Source organism: Corythoichthys intestinalis, chromosome 7, assembly GCF_030265065.1.
Source record: "Corythoichthys intestinalis isolate RoL2023-P3 chromosome 7, ASM3026506v1, whole genome shotgun sequence".
Classification (NCBI taxonomy): Eukaryota; Metazoa; Chordata; class Actinopteri; order Syngnathiformes; family Syngnathidae; genus Corythoichthys; species Corythoichthys intestinalis.
Window position 1 is genome coordinate 27091510 of NC_080401.1, and position 23998 is coordinate 27115507.

Here is a 23998-nt window from a genome sequence, read left to right on the forward strand (position 1 = left end):
TAATATCGCAATATATCGCAAACCCAAAAAAAATCGCAGCAATAGTTTTTCCCAATATCGTTCAGGCCTAGTTTGCGATATATTGCGATATTAAAACTAGAAGAATTTTCACCAGATAGCTTGAATAGATCTTTTTGGGAAGACTTTGGTTGGCTCACCATGACCATATTGTATTTATATAGTACCGTTTTTTCTAGGCTAAGGGGGTTCATCTGTGAACGATGAAGATTGCTGTATATAAAAGGGATCCAGGAGGCCATGTCTCTGAACACTTGCTGCGAATACGAGTCAAACAAAAAAAAAAAAACAATTGCACGTCCTGCATTGGCAGTATTGCGCATGCGCACAATGCGATGGCGATGTTCAAACTATATATTGTAAAGGCCCAACCCCCACTGTATGAGACCAAAGAATAAATCATTGAATCCCTAAAATGGCTTAACTATTTGTATTCAAGTGGCATATTTGTACTCAAAGGGAACAAATTACATGTAATTGGCCTTCCATCGTCCTAGAGGGACCAATGCTGAGTACTGCATTGCTTTATGGCAGGTGCACGTACAGTATATTACATCACCATGAGTGTGGTATCTTAGTATGCATGAATATCATTATTCCTGGCAGCAGTTTCAGCAGAAGTCTGGCTGTGGGATTTTGTCAGTTGAAAATACACCTTCACCCAGTGGGTCTGACGGGAAACTGGCTTTGGCGTGTTTTATGTCAAAGGACAAATAATAGGGGTCATCCCATCGACATTCATATTGTCTTGAACATTGCCCTGGGAATAAAACAAAACAAAACCATACATTCGGGTATTTTTTTGGTAATTTATATTTATAGTCATTATTTATAGAATACTTTTTGGACTACAAAAACTGTATACTATAATATGATACTTAACTGTATCACTTTTCTTAACAATGGATACTGATGTGCTACAGTGGGGCAAATAAGTATTTAGTCAACAACCAATTGTGCAAATTCTCCTACCTGAAAAGATTAGAGAGGCCTGTAATTGTCAACATGGGTAAACCTCAACCATGAGAGACATAATGTGAAAAAAAAAACAGAAAATCCCATTGTTTGATTTTTAAAGAATTTATTTCCAAATTAGAGTGGAAAATAAGTATTTGGTCACCTACAAACTAGCAAGATTTCTGGCTGTCATAGAGGTCTAACTTCTTCTAACGAGGTCTAACGAGGCTACACTCGTTATCTGTTTTAATGGCACCTGTTTTAACTCATTATCGATATAAAAGACACCTATCCACAAACTCAGTCAGTCACACTCCAAACTCCACTATGGCCAAGACTGAAGAGATGCTGAAGGACACCAGAGACAAAATTGTAGACCTACACTAGGCTGGGAAGACTAATTCTGCAATAGGTAAAACGCTTGGTGTAAAGAAATCAACTGTGGGAGCAATTATTAGAAGATGGAAGACATACAAGACCACTGATAATCTCCCTTAATCTGGGGCTCCATGCAAGGTCTCACCCAGTGGCATCAAAATGATAACAAGAACGGTGAGCAAAAATCCCAGAACCACACGGGGGGACCTAGTGAAAGACCTAAAGAAAGCTGGGACCACATTAACAAAGGCTACTATCAGTAACACAATGCGCCGCCAGGGACTCAAATCCTGCACTGCCAGACGTGTCCCACTGCTGAAGCCAATACACGTCCAGGCCCGTCTGCGGTTTGCTAGAGAGCAGTTGGATGATCCAGAAGAGGACTGGGAGAATTTGTTATGGTCAGATGAAACCAAAATAGAACTTTTTGGTAGAAACACAGGTTCTCGTGTTTGGAGGAGAAAGAATACTCAATTGCATCCGAAGAACACCATACCCACTGTGAAGCATGGGGGTGGAAACATCATGCTTTGGGGCTGTTTTTCAGCAAAGGGACCAGGACGACTGATCTATGTAAAGGAAAGAATGAATGGGGCCCTCTATTGAGAGATTTTGAGTGAAAATCTCCTTCCATCAGCAAGGGCATTGAAGATGAGACGTGGCTGGGTCTTTCAGCATGACAATGATCCCAAACACACAGCCAGGGCAACAAAGGAGTGGCTTCGTAAGAAGCATTTCAAGGTCTTGGAGTGGCCTAGACAGTCTCCAGATCTCAACCAGTTAGAAAATCTGTGGAGGGAGTTGAAAGTCCGTGTTGCCCAACGACAGCCCCAAAACATCACTGCTCTAGAGGAGATCTGCATGGAGGAATGGGCCAAAATACCAGCAACAGTGTGTGAAAAGCTTGTGAAGAGTTACAGAAAACGTTTGGCCTCCGTTATTGCCTACAAAGGGTACATAACAAAGTATTGAGATGAACTTTTGGTATTGACCAAATACTTATTTTCCACCATGATTTGCAAATTCTTTAAAAATCAAACAATGTGATTTTCAGTTTTTTTTTTCCACATTCTGTCTCTCGTGGTTGAGGTTTACCCATGTTGACAATTACAGGCCTCTCTAATATTTTCAAGTGGGAGAACTTACACAATTAGTGGTTGACTAAATACTTATTTGGCCCACTGTATGTAATACATTGTATACAACTTTTTATTTTTGCCTTAAAGGACATCTAATGGGAATGATTTGAAATATTTTTTTAATCTGTTCTAAATCTTTGACTTCACCTGCAATAACCGCATTGTAACTGCAAATGGATTGCTTGCAGTGTAGCCACCTGGATAGTACCACCAAAGACTGTTTTTTAGCATCCACAGAAAAAACAAACTGACTGTTTTTTAGTCTTTTCAGCACTGCATAGACATCGAATCCTACTCTGGAAATGCCCAGGATCATGTAGCTGCAGTGTATGATGTTATAAGTATTGCTGTATTTTATCGTCTTTAATTTTTAGCCGTCTACATACAGTAACTATTGAAAACACTTGCCACAGAATTTCCTCTAATTTCAAGTTAATTTTTATATTTCCAGAGTAGACAACGTAAATAATTACGAAGCTTTTGTGATGTATGTTTTTGCTTATGGTACGATGCCAAACATTCTTTATTTTGTTGTTTATGTGTTTCAATACAAATTTAACACGAAAAAAAGATGGATGACTGATTGTTTGTCCCATATTCATATTTTCATGTCAAATCCATATATTTTCTATTCGTCTCCTAGCAAAACTTCATTTGTTATACTAGAGAATAGATTTGAATGGTCTGAAGAAATCATTACCACTTTTGCACAGTTTTCAGACACTACTGTACTAGTTTCAGTATTTCTGAGGTGGCTCTATAATGAGTGTCAACCATTTTCCTGTACATAATTATAATTTTAAATTATAATGTGTACTGTTATGATGTTAAAAAAATAATAATTGAAAAAATTATAATGATAATGTGGAATGTGATTATAATGTGTAGGACTTGTCTCTTTAAAAATAACATTGTTCTGGATTAGGCTCTTACTGTGGCTTTAATTTTCTGTTTAGTTTATGTTCTTAATATATTCTAAATTGGGGGAACAACACAGAATGACCCTACTGTATAATCATAACATGCATACAGTATGTACGGTTTGTTGTATAGTTTGTATTTTTGGTTTTCTACTTTTCAAAAATCTAATTACTTCTTCTCAGTAGGACTTTGCTTACATGATTACATTAACATGTTTCCCTGCATCCTCCTGACAGGAAGTCATTATATGTTATGTCAATGTGCATATTACTATACGGCATTGATTTACCAATTTGCTATACGTCCATATTTTATTTTATATGAATATTCTGCCATGAGATTTATGACTACTTATATACATAGAGATGTATATGGATTATATTAGTGCAATGATCATTTAAGATGTTATGCGAGGCTTACTGTTTATAATTAGGTTGTCATTGAAAATCAAAAGCTATGTGTGTTTGAATTTGCTCATTTCCAATACTCATGATCTTTTATAGCCCCCCGTTAAGACATTTCACTACCGACTTCCTGACTTTTATATCTTCTGCTCTGACTTGATTGTCAAGTCTTCCTTTACAACATCCATAAACATCCTCTTTGTCTCCTGCCGGTCAGCTTCATTTCCAACTTCCTTTTACATTACCTACCACCGTATCCACATTTTATTAATTTCAGCTGTAGCTACAACTGTGTTCCATAATAAAAGTATTGTCTACAGGCATGGTGTAGAATCAGAATTTACAAGTCTTTAACTCTTTATTCTATGCATAGGCTGAGTGGTGATGACTTTGAGTGCAAGACATATCAAGAAAGAATAGGGCTGTGACGTTGGCATTGTGTTACTGTCTGTGTGTGGGTTTGTCTGGGTTTGTGTTACAGGACTGTGGCATTAGGTTCCTTTCTGGGGAGTTAATGTGTCTGTGCATATGTACGTGAACATGAGGAAGCATAGGTTGATCAGCTGGTGTGAGGGTCATAGTCAGTTGAGGAGGTAGAATGAGAGTCAAAGTAGCAAAGAAGAGATGGAGGGCGACTACTGGGCTGTCATCTGGGGTAAGAGTGTCCCGGCGCAATTAGGACAATCTAGTCTTTATTATAAAAGGCATAAACTGAAAATATGTTGAAATTCAGTTAAATATGACGATGTTATTTTGCATTGCTCTCACTTTTTGTAAAATTTGAATGGAAGAGATGGAAATTGGAAAAACAATGTGATGAAATGACACTTATTAAAAAGGATTATGTTTGTGAATTGAGATTTTCTTTTAATGCTGAAGGATATTGGGTATGTTTTTGTCAGATAAAAATTATATTTAGTGTGTTGTACCTCTCAAGACCGGTCTTGAGTCACATTTTGAAAATATTCATCTCCTTTCGGTCTTGGACTGGCCGGTCTTGGGATTTTCTGTAATGACGGGTCAGGAGCAGCACTAAACTTTTAATAGTCAACTTCATGAATGTGATTCCAAGGAGTAGCACTTAGTAAAACAGCAAGTACCTTCAATTCTGTAACAAAAAAAAAAAGAAACAGGAATCACGTCTTTCTGTGGTGATTATTACTCGAAAGAGGTTTGAAATCCACCCTAAATGTGGATTTATTTGACGAACATGTATCTAACTACGGCTGTGGTCAAATTAAATTGCTCTTCAAATCTTTTAAAAATACATTCAAGGATTTGTTTTGTTAAAATTTCGTTAGAAGACAGGGCAGATATCTGCCTAAGCACCCAAATTCAAAGTATCACCATATGTGGTAGTGTGGGCACTCCCTTTCCTCGCGTCACAAAATAACATCACTCTTTTTCTTATTATCATATCACCTAGCTTGCTAATTTGATTGATTTGAACCTCGGACTTAAAGACTTGTTGGCTCTAATTACCCACAATTCTTCTATTTTACTAAAATATGTTATTAGAAAGACATAAAATATTGCCATTGATTTAAAAATCTAAAATTGTGCTATGTTTTTATACCTGCGATGGATGCTCAGGGTGATGACGTAGATTGTCACTGTCATGACGAATACTACCGGGGTACTGCAATTCGTTCTAGTCTTTCTATTAGTGGATCCCTTTAAGGTAAACACTCCATGCAGTATATATTTTGTTCGTTGACAGAGTAGAACGAGTCTTGAGATGCCGAAGGTCTGTTTTGATTATAAAATCCATTTGCATTTTGAGATTGAGAATCAATGTAATTAGAGCTTTAAATCGCCAAAGGTAGAGAATAGCTACAGCTATACAGTAAGGCATAAGAAAAATATGTCAATATTTCAACCAGATTTCAATTATATGTAGGTAACTGTCACTCACCTCATTGTCTTAAGATACATTATGTTACCCTCTGAAAGCCCTTGGCCACAATAAATAACGATTGGTAAACACATTACAGGTACTTAGACAGTACAGTTATTGTGCAGGATAATGCACTATGTAAAATATATGCTTGAGGGTTGATAAAGATTTGTAGTTCTTAAAAGATAAACATTATTATGAGTTAAAATAATTTGACATTGAAACCCCTCTTGATGTTTTCGTTTTTGTACAATTTGTAAAATTTGTTCAACTAGTAGGTCGCCATTGTTGTTGACGTCGCAGGGCAGTGATGTCACATGGTTACGCTGCCGGGCTTCCAGGGTATGGCTCTAGCGACATAAACGTCATCCGTTCAGCCCTTTCAATTTGAACCCGAGAGGAACATTAATGAGCATGACAGCACTGTCAATATTTCACAAAATGAGCAGCAAAGCAAAATGAACAGGAAAGACGGGATGAGACGAGATGAAAGTTGGAAAAAAAACTGTGTTCTCCCAAAATGTGCTACACCGGCGAAACGTACTGCAAGAGGCGAATTTGACACCCAAAGTACTACTGTGCGCTTTCAGCTTGTTTTGTTTAGATGCATACAAACAGAACATACTAAAGATGCCTTAAGAAAATACTTAAACGTAGTAATATCAAATAAGGGTGGTTTAAATATGCTACGTGGCTAATGTGGTCAACTGATCAACAATCTGCTTTAACGCTACCGCAAGAAAACACAATGCTTAAAAGTATGAGAGGGAAACACATGCAAAAATTATCTAACACAATGAAACTGTAGTAAAAGACTCAATAGAAACACAAATAGTAAGTACTTGCCGCTTTTAACCGATGTGCACAAGTGTTGGATGTCTCGCCGAATAGAAGGAATTACAGTTAACCAGTAGCGTTCGTATAGTGACAGTGACAAACTACGTCACCCCAAGCGTTCATTACGGCATAAATCATGGCGCCCCCCATAGGTCAAAACATGTACTAAATATATAGATTTTTAAATAAATGGCATTATTTTATGTGTTTCTAATAACATATTGTAGTAAAAGAGAACAATTGTGGCTTATTAGAGCCTATAAGTCTTAAAGTCCGAGGTTCCCTTTAAGTAGAGTAAAAAACTGTCAATAAATTCATTAATAAAATGCCAAAAGTCTCCTTCTGTATACTGTACAGTATTCTGAATTGTCGATCCTTATTGACCCGATGACTCTTCTTTATTATCAGGATTGAAAAAACGTACCAGGAAGGCCTTTGGTATACGGAAGAAAGAGAAAGACAATGACTCAACGTAAGTTGGCATCTTCATAACATGTTTGACCTAATGATCCCAAACCAGATAAATAGCCATTCATCTGCTAAATGTATTTGTATGGTGTATCCAGTAAAGACAAATTACACTTATGAGTAGTTAATATGAATTTGCTTTTAATCGTCACTGAAAAAAACATATTATGTCCTTTAAAATCTGTTTTGGGCAAATGACCAATTTTTTCCCCCTCTCATCTTTAATTTCATACAGGGGGTCCCCAGACCTAGAGGGAGGTGTAAGTACATCCACTGATTATTTCATTTGGAGTTTATGGTTTAAACGTCAAATGTTGTTCATGATGTTTATATATCTATTTGTTTGGTATGAGAGACTGCGTGGATTTTAAAGTTACTTTGAATTAGTTATTGACATTATGCATTCGTTACTTGACATTAAAATACAGTACATTAATTCATTATTTTTTCTATTTCCTTTTTACTTGCCAGGAACCCCAAGAGGTTGAATCGGTACTGAATACATTGCAGTTGTACTAGTCCTCAAAGTAGACTAGTCTGTAGTTTAGAACAGCATTCTTTTGTATATAGATCTTTATCTTTGATTATCTTTTTTCATTTTTAGACTAGATGATAGCAAACAACATACATTGTTGATTATAGCTGAATCAATAGCACTGGGATTTGGTTCTTTTTTGCTCTTACTATACAAAATAAACCTAAAACCAATTTTGTCCAACTGCTGTATTTTTCACCTTGATATAGTATCGAGGCAATATAGGCACCTGGCAAATATTAACACGAGTGAAGAATGCTTACTTGCTTGTGGGATGAGGCCTGTGTTTCACTATCTTCTTTTTTCAGTCTCAGAGGAAGGCCAATGGAGCCCCAAATGGATTCTATGGCGAGATCGACTGGGAAAGATATGTAAGGACCCAGTCAGCAATATTGACACATGGAAGCCTTATATATAGCTAGATTAATTTAAAGCACTTACAGTGCCAATCATACAATTTATATCTCCCAGTAAAAACTATTAATTGATTTTACATTGACCCGTTGCGTTTCAGAACTCTCCCGAGTTGGATGAAGAAGGTTATAGCATCAGACCTGAAGATGAGGCAGAGCAGGAAAATATCCTCAAATGCTGCTTGATAAATCTCATTTCAATGTGGATAAGCAACATTTCGCTTATATTTTCTCGTGCTGTTTACAATTGTGTTTATTAGTGCATGAAAAACCTTTTGGATGATAAGAATAGACATTAGTTGTAGTTAGTCGCTTGGCTTTCGAAAAATCAACTGGTATGTTTTCTGCACATGAGAAACATAGTACCCATATGAGTTCCGTGCACGTTTTAAAATCTGCATTAAGGCATACCAAAAGAAAAAAATATCTGCTGCACCAGCATTTCCCAGATCTGAGGCGATGCCGCATTGAAAATTGTACTGTTTTTATTAACTATGCAGCTTTACTTTTCATGCAAAAACGTTGCGAGGATGAGCCAATGTCACCTTAGGCCAAGGATGTATGGCTAAATTTGACAAATTTAATTGAGAATTATATTTTTTTTCTTTTCTGCTTTGGGTAGTTGAACAAATATTTGAAGAGTTGGATACTTTTCCTTAACCCTTCTCTTCCACATTGCCACAAGTCCCACTTCTTCTCATCTGATGAGTCTGAAGAAGAGGAGGACCAAAGGAAAAAGTTCAAAATTAAAATTAAGCCACTCCCATCTGATCAAGTTGTGGCAGCACCCTCGTTTGAGGAGCTTAAAGCTTCCATAGGCAACATTTCTCTATCCCCTTCTCCTCTGGTGAGTAACTTGACCGACATTTTTGCTTCTTAAAAACTGCACTTTTTTCATAATGAGAATGTGCTAGGTACATCCAGTTCTCCAAATCTTCAACCACACCAATCCTCTTCTGTTGTGCTATGCAAGGGCAAATAATGGACCACTGGTGGCAGAAACACTTTCTCATTGCAGTCTGCAAGTTGCAAAATACCATGTGAAACGATGCAAATAAGACCACAGGAGTCAAATTGTTACTAGTGTGTGAAAAGATGGCAAGGTTATCAGTTAGGGTGCAAGCTGGGAAGAAGTTGTTCTCTCTGTTGGGTGGTGTCTGCATGCCAATGTGTCAGTTTAACCTGTGTTTATTTCTTGCTTGCTTGATTATTATTTTGTTTTGCATAACAATTTGGGCACAGGGCCTGAGCGGTTAGCATGTCCGCTTCACAGTTCTTAGATCAAGGGTTCAATCCCGGGCTCCGGCCTTCCTGTGCGGAGTTTGCATGTTCTCCTCATGACTGAGTGGGTCTCCTCCCTCACTCCATCACTCCCCAAAACATGCAAAATCGTCCCTATGTGTAGGTGTGAGTGCGAATGCTAATTTGTCTCATTGTCTTATTGGCTGGCAACCAGCTCAGGGTGTAGTCCGCCTTCCCTGAGGATAGGCTACAACAGCCTGTGACCCTTGTGTGAATAAGCGGTGCGGAATGAACTAGATTTTGCGGCGGTTACTTACAACTATTAAAGTTCTCTTTTTATATCTTATCTAGATAGTGACTCAAAATGTTGGAATAAATCTAAATGTTTTCATTTAAGAAATACAATAATTGGAGACCGAGCCCTACGGCGTACACTGGGGGAAAAAAACCATCACTCATAAAAGCTGAAATATTATTTCAAACTATAAATATACAAATTATGAAACCAAAGACTGCAGTGCAACTTTATTCTTTATTGTGTCATAACACAGTTCTAGGCTTCGGCGTTTTACCAGAACCCTTAAAACGAGCATAACGTCTTGGCAGCATATTTGGAGGTCTAAGAAAATGCACAAAAATATGGAAATATACCGTACTGCATGCCGTGAAACACTCGACCAATACATATATACTAGGAATTACCTCATTGTGTAATATCACTGTTTAACCAAGAAATGACCCACGGTATTTATTACAGTATTATAATGTACAGTTGCTTTATTTATAATTGTTTTTTTTTGTTTTGTTTTTTTTTTATAGTAAATTCTAGCGGGTTAATGTGGCTAACTGATGCTAAACGCGATCGATGGACAAGATTGGTTATATCTTTAGTGAATGTTTATGTAAGATAAGTTGGATGCCAAATATATTATGCCAGTTTGCGCTCCCATAGCTATTATACGCGCACTCCCAAGCTATTATGAAGAATACAGTTTTAGCCCATAATCATGTGCACATTCTGCTGATAAGTAGATACACACACATATGTTGATTCATCACACAACGTCTCAGTACTTTTCCACCAAGCTACAGTACTTTGAGTGCAAATGTGTGTTCAAAACAAAGATATCTTTCCTGCTCAGGAGTGTGACTTTTAATTCAATCAGGAAGCACTGTTCAATCAATCAATGATTAGAATACTGCCACGTTGGACAACAGTGTTGTAACTGTACTCTGCCCATCAACAAGCCCTCAATTAAAGTTAGCGCGGGAGAGCTCAGAGAGAGAGACTTGGATGAGACAGCATTAGTCGCGGAACTGTCTCCTGGCTTTCCTAACCTGCAGGTTGAAAAATGTCAACTCTCTGACTCTGTTTCACCGTGCCCTGCCTTTTGTCAGCTTGCCATGGGTAAATAACTAAGTTAAAGAACGAGTTTTAGACCCAACAGTTTATCCGCCAAAATTTATGAAGTCGGCCCGAATCTATAGTTTGGCCGATCGTCACCTCGAGTCAAGAGAACGCTGTTATCCAACATTGGTGCTGAACACTGCAATGTGTCTTAAACAAGCTCTGTTGTGATGAAGAAGCCTCAGACCTTGATCTGATCCAAATGCCAAGCAAAAAAAATGTGATCTGTATATGTTAGCATGTCTTCTCTACTTGAGAGAATGTAATGCGTAGGGTTCTGAACATTTTAATTTGTTTGCGTGTTTTTTTTTCTTTTGTTGTCCTGCTTCCCAGACCAAGCATGTTTCAGTGAGATTTTACATTGATTTGTTATACTGTATTTTGTCAAGTAAGTGTGCTTATGAATGGGTATATAATCGTAAGAGATGTAAACGTGCCACTATTTTGACTTTCCTTCATCACAACAAAAAGACAACTAATTTCAGTTTAAATGCCAGACTAACATGCCAGTTAATAATGCCTCTTTTTCTACTAGATATTGGAGTCTTAGTTTAGTTGTGCAGTTTTGGTGTCCTCAGCGTTCCTCCCATTTATGTAGCATCTGTCACACAAAGCAGTACTGCCACAACAACACCCATCTGGTGAGGGCGGACTGCCAAGACACTGTGCGGAACTGGTGCTTAGTTAATGAGAACCAAAAATTTGGAGTAGGAATTGTGACATGGGTGCCATGCTTCTTTTCAGCATTGAGGACAGGTACAGTATCTTTAGTAACCAGCCTGAATAATTCAGGTAGGAAAGTGGGCACACAGAACAGAAGGTTGCCAAGAGTCACATGAGCCATGCGTCTCAATAATTAATGCAGGCTTCAGTGTGCTCCACCACTGCGACCACAGCTATGATGAACTAATCAGGTGTGAAATGCTTTTTCAGATGACAGGGGTTGTGCGCAATTGTGCAGGAAACACCTGTATTGGTAGATAAGCTGGCATGTATTGTTTTGGTTTAGGAGCTGCTGTAAAGTATGCATTCAGTATGCAGCATATTTCTACAAGTGGCTGGTAACCAATTCAGGGTGTACCCCAACCTCTTGCACATAGTTGGGATAGACGCATGGAACCCCGCAACCCTCATGAGGATAAGTGGCATGGAAGATGAGTGAATTCATTTTGTAGCTTATTTATTTAGTTTTTAGCTTTTAAAGCACTATATTTCCACGCAAAAAGCAACCACACATGAACACTCCCAATGTATAACTACCATTAGGTCTAGTAAAATTTTGTTCTTAATTCCTGCTTTTTAAACGTAATGATTCTTACTTGACATCACTTGTTTGTTTAATATAGTGCTAACCAAGATTTGAGGAAATAGAAAATAATGCTTATAATACCAATCAACACCACCATAAATCCACGACAGTGGTATGAAAATGTATCTGAACCTTTTGGAATTTCGCACATTTCTGCATAAAATCACCATCAAATGTGATCTGATCGTTGTCAAAATCACACAGATGAAAAAAACAGTCTCTGCTTTAAAACCACCCAAACATTTACAGGTTTTCAGATTTTAATGAGAATAGTATGCAAACAATGACAGAAGGGGGAAAATAAGTAAGTGAACCATCACATATAATATTTTGTGGCCCCCTCCTTTGGCAGCAATAACTTCAACCAGGCGCTTCCTGCAGCTGAAGATCAGTCTTGCACATCGGTCAGGACTGATCCTTTTTCTCTACCATTTTTCTCTACAAAACTGCCATAGTTCAGTCGGATTCCTGGGAAGTCTGGCATGAATCGCTGTCTTTAGGTCATGCCACAGCATCTCAATGGGGTTCAGTGGAGTGTCCAAGTGCCTTTTTGCGAAAACTAAACGAGCAACAATGTTATTTTTAGACAGCAGTGGCTTCCTCCAAGGAGTCTTCCCATGAACACCATTCTTGGCCATAGTTTTACATATAGTTGATGTGTGCTCAGAGATATTGCACTGTGCCAGTGATTTCTGTGAGTCTTTAGCAGACACTCTAGGGTTCTTTTTTACCTCTCTGAGTATTCTGCGCTGAAATCTTGGCATCATCTTTGGTGGACGGCCACTTCTTCGGAGAGAAGCAACAATGCCAGACTCCATTTTTAAACAACTTCTCTGAATGCCAATTGATGAACATCCAGACTTTTAGAGCTGGTTTTCTATCCTTTCCCAGCTTTATACAAATCAACAATCTTCAAACAGCTCTTTTGACCGAGCCATGATGCACATCAAACAATGCTTCTCATAAAGACAGTTCTTACCAGGTGTGTGTTTTATAGTGGGCAGGGCAGCTTTAATCATTAGTGATTGGGTACACATCTGACTTAAACTGTTTGGTAAAAATTGGTTTCAATTGCTCCTTAATACTACAGGGTTCACTTACTTATTTTTCCCCCTTCTGTCATTTTTTGCATACTATCCTCATTAAAATATGAAAACCTATAAATGTTTGGGTGGTTTTAGTTAAAGCAGACACTGTTTATACATCTGTGTGATTTTGACAAAGATCAGATCACAATTGATGGTGATTTTATGCAGAAATGTGAGAAATTCCAAAAGGTTCAGATACTTTTTTATACCACTCCATAACCATATTGTTAATGTTTTTGTGAGTGCCTGCCATACTGAGGAAGTGTTGTTAAATTCTGGATATGTAGTTTCCCTTGTTTTGAATGTTAAAAAATGTCATTATGGCCAGGAAGTATTGTTTTCATAATAAGTGCAGTTCACCTTCACCATTAAACAATTTTTCATTGTTCACATCTCATGCCATTGATGGTCGATTTCAAACGGCATGCTTTGGTGTGACTTTATTAATAAATCAATACTGCAATTCAGTCTTAACTATCCCATTCACTTCTTAATTTCTTTTCTATCTCCCCTTCTTTTTTCGGCTCTAATATCCTTTATAGAAGAGTCCGGTAAGCCCATGCTCTGCATGTTTTGTTTAAATGCTTGTTTGTTTCGAATCTTTTAACATCCTCTTTTTCAAGTTACAGTAATAATGTGCTACTCATCAGACCAATCTTGTGATAATTCAAAAAGTTAACATAGCTTGACAGAATTATGACTTTGGGATTCATAGCTCAGCACTTTTTTGGGAGTTTTAAAGGCGTACACCGTCACAAGCACATTTTGATTTTGCAAGGAAGAGAATGTTTTCACAAATGGTGATTTTGAGGGCACAAGCATGGCTGTTTATACTGAGTTTCAAATTTAGCTCATCCCAGTGCCCCAAAACACAAAGACTGCAACTGTAAACATGCTGGCTATTCAAATTTCAATCATTTAATAACTATGTTTTTACGTTAACCCTAATGTGTATTTTATTTCATGTAATGTGAATATATGATCTTAATTGTATTACTGTTACTTCTAAGTGAGACATTGTCAAACATACAGAGCGGGACATTACAAATTCTAACAGTCAGAAAAGCAAGGAGACCATTGTGTCATCCCTTCCTGTTTACATTGTGAGAATAGCAAGGATTGGTTGTCAGAAATTGAGTCACACCGTGTACATCTCCACAGCAGCCAATGAAATAAATAATACTCATTACATCCCTCCCCCTGTTACATAACTGTAATCGCTCATGGCTCACTGCACAACTGGAACACGCACAGGAGGGGAGATGGAGAAAGAAAGAAAAAAAATTGTTAATGTGAGAATGGCATGACGCAGGAACATGGGCGAGATTTCAATTTAAAAAGAGATGAATATAGTAGAACGCATAATACTAAAAAAATAGATGGCAAGATTAATAGAGTTGGGTTTAAAATGAGTGGTTATTAAATGTACACAAAAGCCTCTCATCTACAGTACTTTTATACTAGTAATATTTGAACCGATTGAGGGTTTGTTTTTTTTTTTTGCTTTGTTTTTTTTACCCAGACCTTTTTAAATTTCTCACATACTGCTGTGAATGTTTTTTGTTGTTGTTGTTGTTTTTGCTTTTAATCCTGGATAGTTGAGGCTGCCATTCTTGTCTACACATGATCCTACTTACCAAATTGCTGCAGCTGTCTTTCTCTGATTTACACGATGTCTGTGTTACTGATTTGTTACTCTCTGACCAGGTATCTCTTCTCTCTTCCTTTTTGCTGGTCACAGAGACGTAGCCCGGTAAGTGTCCTTTTCGGCCGGTCTCTTCTTGGTAAAGCTATACACACAGTATGTCACATGGCTTTACTAGCCTAAATAGAAGAGGACATCCATAGATGGGCTCAGTAGCTGAACTGAACATTTACAGTATGTACTGTACACATTTGTATATATCGTCACTGTGGAATGAAAAAGACTCATGGCCAAATTGTTTGTTCATTCTTTTCTTTTCATATAAAACATGTCAATGTTTATTTAGTTTCTGAACTGAACTGGAAGAGACATGAACAATTTGGACTTGATGGTTTTCACTGGTTGGACAGTGGTCCTAGTCTGTATTTCTAAATTCCCACGGTCACATATGTGCATGTGTTGTTTTTCATTATTAACTTTACGCTTGCTTCTTGTGCTGGGAAAAACATGTTTAATTGTGACAGATGGATCCTATGATATCCTACTTCAGTCCCTACCCATCTGATCCATGTCCTCTTCACTGCTCCTAGGCTTTCCCCTTTCACTCTTTCTCCTCATGTGCCCTCTCTGCCACTCTTGGTCTGCCCATGGGGTTTCATACATGCATGCACTCCTCGACATGACTGTTTAAGAGCATCCCTGTAATATCGTTTCTCTTTCGCCTCCAACAGAAGTTAATCCCTCTAACCCTTTCAAACCTTATCTTCCTATTAGTTGATAAGCACAAAGCAAGCATTGAAAGGCTTCCAATATAACCTCCTTTCCTCCACATCACTGCTCAAGAGTCATTTGAAACTTTTTATTGTATTCTTACACAAGTGTTTATACTAGATAATCACTGCTTTGTAATTTTATCAAATATCAAAAATACATTTGCGCACTATATTCAAAGGCCTTAATGTGATAAAGTGTCGTTTTCCCTTTTTTGTCTTGGTACTAAAAGTAGTCAGATTAATTTGGTCATTATCCTTCTGTCCATTTTTATGTAGAGTCAACACAACCTCCTCTTTCTGAGCTTTTTTTTTTTTTTTTTTTTTTTTTTTTTAATGCTTAGAGGGTTCTAATTTATTGCCCCAAAATATTTGTGTTTTAAGAATGCAGTGGCCAAGTAATTGAATTTTGCCTTATTTGAATATAAGTTAGTTTTTAAACTTTTTTTTTGTTATTTTAGGGGTTGAAAAGTAACACCTCCGGTAAGTATCAATTTTGTTAAAACTTATGTTTAAAGAAATGGTAGAATCCTAAGCAAGACTTACACATAAGTTGCCCAAATGTGATTTCCAGGTGAAGAAATTGTCAGACCAAGACGTGTTGTTTCCACTGTGACCCCCACACTTGGTGTTGCTCCAAAAGCCCCCAGGTATGCCCTTTTGTGTTCTTAGACAAGGGGTTTATGATGTTTTGCTTGTATAAAAAATCGGTCCCCAACCTTTTTGAACCCCAAACCATTTTCACATAAAGAAACTTTGGCGGATAGGCGCAGAAAAATAAGAAAAAAAATATTTAATAACTAACATTATGCTGAACGCACTTGAAATTAGTGGGAACCACCCTGTCCTGTGCTACATTGATTACTTGAATGATCAAATCGATCAAAATGCAAAACATTAATAAATATTGCCGATTTTTAGATGTGCCGTTTTGTTAAAACAAATGGTTTTCATTAAGAAGTCTAAAATGGTTTAGTAACAATATTGTCAAAAACTTCAAAACTGCTTTGTGTAGCTACTTGTATGAAATTTACGGTATGCATAGTACTGTATTAAATTGGTAAGAGGCTTTTGATTCAAACTGAAATTGAATTCTGACAATTTGTAATATCATAGTCCTTCTCAAAAAATTAGCATATTGTGATAAAGTTAATTATTTTCTGTAATGTAATGATAAACATTAGGCTTTCATATATTTTAGATTCATTACACACAACTGAAGTAGTTCAAGCCTTTTATTGTTTAATATTGATGATTTTGACAAAAAAGTCAACAAAAACCAAAAATCCCTATCTAAAAAAATTAGCATATTTCATCCGATCAATGCAAAAAAGTGTTTTTAATACAAAAAAGTCAAACCTTCAATTAATTAAATCAGCTATGCATGCTTGGCCGGGAATCCTTTTGCAGAAATGACTGCTTCAATGCGGTGTGGCATGGAGGCAATCAGCCTGTGGCACCGCTGAGGTGTTATGGAAGCCCCGGATGCTTCGATAGCGGCCTTAAGCTCATTCATAGTGTTGGGTCTGGTGTCTCTCAACTTCCTCTTCTCAATATCCCACAGATTCTCTATGGGATTCAGGTCAGGAGAGTTGGCAGGCCAAATGAGCACAGTAATGCCATTGTCAGTAAACCATTTAACAGTGGTTTTGGCACTGTGAGCAGGTGCCAGGTCGTGCTGAAAAATGAAATCGCCATCTCCATAAAGCTTTTCAGCAGATGGAAGCATGAAGTGCTCCAAAATCTCCTGATAGCTAGCTGCATTGCTGCATTATATGGCGCTTTTCCACCTTCTCACCCCAGACCATCACTGACTGTGGGTACTTGACACTGGACTTCAGGCATTTTGGCATTTCCTTCTCCCCAGTCTTCCTCTAAACTCTGGTACCTTGATTTCCGAATGCCATGCAAAATTTGCTTTCATCTGAAAAAAGTACGTTGGACCACTGAGCAACAGTCCAGTGCTGCTTCTCTGTAGCCCAGGTCAAGCACTTTTGCCATTTCCAGCACACGCCTGTGCATGGTGGCTCTGGATGTTTCTACTCCAGACTCAGTCCACTGTTTCTGCAGGTCCCCCAAGATCTGGAATTGGCCCTTCTCCACAATCTTTCTCCGGGTGCGGTCATCTCTTCTGATTGTGCAGCATTTCCTGCCACACTTTTTCCTTCCCACAAACTTCCCACTGAGGTGCCTTGATACAGCACTCTAGGAACAGCCTATTCGCTCAAAATTTCTTTGTGTCTTAGCCTCTTGCTTGAGGGTGTCAATGATAGCCTACTGGACAGCAGTCAGGTTGGCAGTCTTGCCCATGATTGCGGTTTTGAGTAATGAACCAGGCTGGGAGTTTTTAAAAGAATCTTTCGCGGGGGTTTTGAGTTAATTCGTTGATTCAGATGATTAGGTTAGTAGCTTCTTTAGAGTACCTTTTCATGATATGCAAATTTTTTAGATAGGGATTTTTGTTTTTTGACTTTTTTTGCCAAAATCACCAATATTAAAACAATAAAAGGCTTGAACTACTTTAGTTGTGTGTAATGAATCTAAAAAATATGAGTCTAATGTTTATCAGTACATTACAGAAAAAAATGAATTTTATCAGAATATGCTAATTTTTCGAAAAGGACTATTATATCGTTACAGTGTCCAAAGAACTGATATTTAATCTTATGATTGTGAAATTAATTACCGTATTTTTCGGACTATAAGTCGCAGTTTTTTTCATAGTTTGGCAGAGGGTGCGTCTTATACTCTGGAGCGACTTATGTGTGATTATTTACGGTCAGGTCGGGCCAACTTCTCTCTCGCTAACGTTTTTTAAAATAAATATGTATTCATATATTTATACTAAAACGATGTATGGATGTTAAATAGGCATGTGCCGGTTACCGGTTTCACGGTTTACCGTGGTGTGAAAACGTCGCGGTTTCAAAACCACTAAAATTTTCCGTCAGACCGTAGGACAGTATTCGCTATTTTTCTTGTGTCAAAAATGCAGCCAGAAGCGGCTTGGCGCAGCAGCGCTCACCCCCTCCCGTTTGTTGCTGTGTGTGAGAGTGAGCTATCGGCTACACAGCCAGCTAACCCAAAAACAATTACTCCAAACATGAGGCGTACTGTTCTTCAATTTATTGAGCTCTCAAATCGTGGTAAGTTTAATATACAAAATGAATACATTTAAAATATTGTACAATTAGATTTTTCCATGTGAGTAGCTTCCACAGATTAGCACCATGGAAAAAGTTCGCCAAAAACAAAACACACATTTTCCTTTCAAATTCAATATACAAACTAAGTAAAAGCTTACAAAGATGAATGTTAGCCTAGGCTCAGCTGGGAGAGCAACTTCGTTGAGTGTTACAGCCGCAGAGTGAGACAAGGAGCTTGATTCGCTTCAATGAAGGGGAAAAAGTGGTAGCATCAAAGATCGCTAATTGCGAACGATGATCTTGCCCTAAGCACAAATCCACGTTCGCTGGATCAAAGTGAGGTCTCACTCCCAATGTGTTTTTTTTTTTTTTTATTTATTTTTTTAGATGAAACCTTTCCACAACAATATTGACATTTTAACTAACTTATACATTTTTACCTAACTTATGAATTCCTTATGTTCTTTTTAACACAAAGGCATGACATCATGTAGACTAGAGTTGACACAGTGGCTGAAAATGGCGAAACTTCACTTAAGCTTTTCCACCCTCAAAAAAAAATCATGCAGTATAAATTTTTAAAAATTTTATTCAGAAGTGTTTTTACTTTATAGAAATTATTTTGTTCTTGATGTAATCTTGTGCAACTTGAGCTGTGGCTGTGAGTATAGTCTATAAGTTATATTTATTTTAATTTTATTTCAAATATTTTTTTATTGATAATTTATTTATTTTAACAATATATTCATGTTCCAATTTGCAACTATGGTCTGAAAAAAAAAATCCTGTTCAATGGAAAAAAGTTTTTTTTTTTTTAACCCATACATCTCAAAATTTTTGGGAGCTATAATTGCAATACTGTGAAACCGCGGTATTTTTGCTCACGGTTATCGTACCGTCAAAATCTCATACCGGCACATGCCTAATGTTAAATAAAATAAATAATTTGGATAAAACAGAGAAGGCGCTGTGCATGCCTGCGCACGTGAACGCAGTCATCCCGCTCTCTTTTCAATCTTCCCCGCCCTCCATGAGCGTCCTAGTATTTCCTTTTCGATATGGAGCAACTATAGGAGTGAAAAACAAACTAAAGACCGGAATTGAAAAGCAAACAACTACTGTAGGAGTGGGATATGGAAAGGATTCAAATTGATTGTTGAAGTTGCTATACGGAAACCTGTGTCGGCTTCGCTGAATATAAACGAATGTGGTGCTTTGGTCTCATACGAGAAATATATTTAACAAATATATAATATGTAGACTATTTAAACATTGTGAAAATTTGCGTTTTTTTTTAAATTTTTTTTTTTATGCCAACTCGAGGAGATTACAATAAATGTCAAATCCACTATCCGCCTGTTAGAACAGACATGCAAATATAAAAGATATAAATGTTTATTGAATATCCATCTTACAGTCTTGTTTAACTGGGAGGATTCGTTACAAAAGACAGGCTTTAATTTGTTATCATTAGGCATATATGCACCGGCATCGTCACAAACGTGATCACACAAAACACAACCATGCATTGCGTCCCCGCATTTGCTTGTTTATTTGTTTGTTTATTGTTTATTGTCATCATCATCGGTATCATTGACAGTTACAAGATAGCATTGTGATAAGATTAACCCGAAGAAAACCGAAGAAAAAACAAGGGCTGACGGGAGAAGCTTGGGCTTATTAAATCCCGTCTCCATTAGACCAAGGACGCACATCATTACATGATAGAGTAGGCATTTCACATTGTGGTACAGTACATATACAGTATTTTTTTAAATGTATCTATTTATTTATTTATTTTCCTCCTCCTGAGTCCTCTCAAATAAAACATAAAATTTGGGGGTTCGGGCTCGGGCAAGCAAATCAAGTTAATTGATCGGGCCGGTCGGGTCGGGCTGGATTTTTTAGGCCCAATCTAACTTCTAGCATCATTTAATGTTAGCATACCGTACACCTATTCAGCCTGTTGTTCTCTATTGTATTTTAAATTGCCTTTCAAGATGACATGTCTGTACTTGGTGCTGGAATTCTATCAAATAAATTTCCCCCAAAAAATGCGACTTATACTCCGGTGCGCCTTATATGTGTTTTTTCCTTTTCATTGCACATTTTTTGGCTAGTGCGACTTATACTCAGGTGCGACATATAGTCCGAAAAATACGGTATTTACATCCCGAGAAGACGGTGGCATGAGGTTCAGAGTGGCATTTCTCATGAGCTGTGGACAACTAAACACAAAGTAAAGAATCGGTTTAAGATTTTACACTTGAACGGTTCAATACAACTCGATTCACGACTCCCAGTGAGCCCAACGCCTTAAAAATAAACGTTGTAGTTGCTGGTTCCATTTACTCAGTCTAAATGAACCCATACCAGTGGCCCAGTTGTGCGGGATCCCTGGTTCATGGGACATGGACAAATATTCAGTTAACTCTACTAGGACTCAAAAATATTCGAAAAACTGACATTGCGATTTTTTGGGGGGGGTTGCGATATATTGCGATATCAAAACTGGAAGAATTTTCACCAGACTTGAATAGCTTCGTTTGGGAAGACTTAGGTTGACTCACTATGACCATATTGTATTCATAAGAGGTGTCCTGATCCGATCACTTGATCAGAAATCGGGTGAAAATGATCGGGCTTTAATTATTATTATTGTTTTTTTTTTGTTTGTTTTTTTTGCTTCCTGCTCGTACCGCCTCTTACTCTCCCACCTGAAAAGCAGTGCGACCAAACTGTTTTTCTTGGTTACCAGTGCAGCTGTCGTTTGGTACTTAAAGGTAATGATGATTGACAGGTTTGCAACTTTGATCTGGCCAGAGAATCATTGGTAGCTCTGCGATCAAATACACAAATGTGTTAATTATTGTTAAGGTTGGTACACAGTCTGAAGTGTGCTGCGGCTACTAAGCTTGTCGAAATATGCAATAATTCCATTCATCGCACGATAAATAAAAATGAAGGCGGTAATTTTTCCGCTGCGATTTACCGCCTCGCGTGCACGTGCGGCAGACGTGCTGTTAAAAGTTTGTATTCCTTGTTACCAACTGCGCAAAATGCATCTTCGTTCCAGGTCCGGCAAAAAATAGCTCCGGAGCCAATCGTTCCCATTATATTCTATTGTTCAACATATACCGGCCGCGTCTGTGCTCCGGATTGACTGCGGACCATCTCGGCGTGACGGTGTTGTTGACGTGTGGGCACTCCCGTCAGGGGTGACATTTCACGCAGGGCAGCTATTTTTCGGCACAACACCGGATATTTACAACAAAGTCCACCAAAACATTGACTTGGCTGCTACGAACAACCTCGCTTTGACGACGGACAGCTGAATTGACATGATTAACATTGAGAGGCAAATTAAGAGCACTGTGCTTCAAACTCGTCCTGTTTATGAAAGTCGATTGTCATATGCTGGTGTTGTGCAGTAATGAGCAGACGTGACTTCTGTGAGGTTTCCTAACTTTGTTAATGCGCACACACACTAGATATCATGAAATAGCAAACTAGATGTGCTACGTCCCATCCCACTGGCTACGTGAGCCCAGAGTGATTATGGGACATGTAGTCCATATACTACATCGATGAATTATAAACCGCCATGACTGAATGGAAGTTAAGAAGGCCAAATCAATTCACACCAGTGACTCTAGATAATGCTGCAAATATTGTTAATTCAGTACGTGACACAGATGGATTCGGACCACAAATAGGATGTCTTGCTCATGTAGTAAACCTAGCTGCTAAGAGAGCTGTAGCAATCAACAGTGTGCCCCGCCTCAACAAACAGTAAAGATATGTTCTCAGCACTTTTATACAAAATTTCTTCAGATCAGTAAGAAGTAAGCACATAAATATTTTGCACTAAATGCATGTTTATATGATGGCAATTTCATTTTTGCTCCTTAGCAAAAAAAAAAAAAAAAATGTTAGCATTAAATGTTTTGAATCGGATTGAAAATCGTGTCCCCCTTATCGAAAATCGTACCGAACCGTGACTTAACTCTATCGTTGCATCCCCATGGAACACCATTGCAGAAGCTATGAGGGGAAAAGTTTTTATTTGCCTAAATGCTTAAGTTATTAATTTCTATTTTATTTATTTTTTCTTGAAAAACACATTTTATTTATTCTGTGTTTCTGTGCGGTATTAATATTTTTGTCTTTTACTTAAGAGGCATAGTCTATTGTTTTTAGTGGTGATTTCTGAAAAAGTATTTTTGAATTTAAGAGTAAATATTTATCGCGTTTAAATGGGTGTACTTGATCTATTAATATATACTGTATTCTCACTGTGTTATTGTAAATTGGTTTTAAAAAAAAATTGGGGAGCGCAATAATATCGCATATCGCAATAATTTATGAGATAAATTATCGCACACTAAAATTTGTTATCACGACAGGCCTAGCGGCTTCTCATTCATTGTGTAAGTGAGAGGCTGTTCTCGGCAGCGCGAGTGAGCATCAAAGCAAAACAAAAAAACAAAAACAAAAAACTCAGTATCAGCAGAATCTCAAAATCATGTGACTTGGACTTCGGGTGCAAAAATATGTGATCGGGACACCCCTAATATTCATATAATACCGTTTAATCCAGGCTAAGTGGGTTTATCTGTGAATGATGAAGATTTGTGTATACAAAATGAATCCAGGAAGCCTTGTTTCTGCAACTCTGCAATTGCTGCTTTTATGAAGAAAAACCAAAAAAATCGTCCTGCGAGGGGACTATTGTGCATGTGCGATGGCGATGTTCAAACGATATATTCTTCAGGCCTGATCTCTATCTGTGTTCAAGCATCAAGAAATATTTGTCTTGCATCAAAAATCCAATGTAAATTTAATATTAGTGCAGCTGATACTGCAAGCAGTGTAATCATTGTCAGATACAATATATGTCCTGAATGATTAGATTACATAAGTTGTGTTAAGATGTTATTTAATATAATGCTCTCGTTTTCCCGTGCAGCAGCCAGCAGACACCAGCCTCTGAAGAAACTGCTAATTTATTTGGGCCCCCATTGGAAACTGCATTTGGTGAACAAAAAACGGAAGGTAATTTGATCTTTTTGTCTTGTTTACTTGATATTTTGATTTATTTTCAATAGTGATGCAATGTTATCCTGATCCAAGTACCTGTATTTTGCCAAGTCTAAACTTGTTTCTTGCATTCTTCCCAAAAGGTAGTGTAAATACAGGATTAACTTTATCCCAAAGGCCCAGTGCCAAATCCTGATCTCTCGAGGCCTTTGTTTCACAACCTATTTTCATCAATAGTCAAATGCCCTACTTCACAATTTAAAAGTGGCACTGGAGCCTTGTTATTTGCACTGTTAAACTTGTTAATATGCAAAGTCTGTTGTCCGCTCCTTTTATTCAATCCTGTTGGACTTACTGATGCAGACTGCAAGGAAGCTCTTCAC

The 23998-nt window shown here is 37.7% G+C and overlaps 1 protein-coding gene across 6 annotated transcripts in view; it reads left to right on the top strand.

Moving 5' to 3' along the window:
• sgip1a (SH3GL interacting endocytic adaptor 1a) overlaps positions 1-23998 on the top strand; it is an 82370-nt gene that overhangs the window by 25334 nt on the left and 33038 nt on the right. Inside the window, exons 2-11 of one of the 6 annotated variants that reach the window (XM_057840505.1) lie at positions 6960-7023; positions 7255-7279; positions 7491-7511; positions 7863-7925; positions 8069-8134; positions 8650-8814; positions 14756-14767; positions 15891-15912; positions 16004-16079; positions 23548-23630. In XM_057840505.1, the coding sequence (XP_057696488.1) occupies positions 6960-7023; positions 7255-7279; positions 7491-7511; positions 7863-7925; positions 8069-8134; positions 8650-8814; positions 14756-14767; positions 15891-15912; positions 16004-16079; positions 23548-23630 (597 nt within the window). Of the gene's footprint in view, positions 1-6959; positions 7024-7254; positions 7280-7490; positions 7512-7862; positions 7926-8068; positions 8135-8649; positions 8815-13640; positions 14768-15890; positions 15913-16003; positions 16080-23544; positions 23631-23998 lie in introns of those variants that run through there. The other 5 variants (XM_057840503.1, XM_057840502.1, XM_057840501.1 and 2 more) reach the window with 5 other exon arrangements.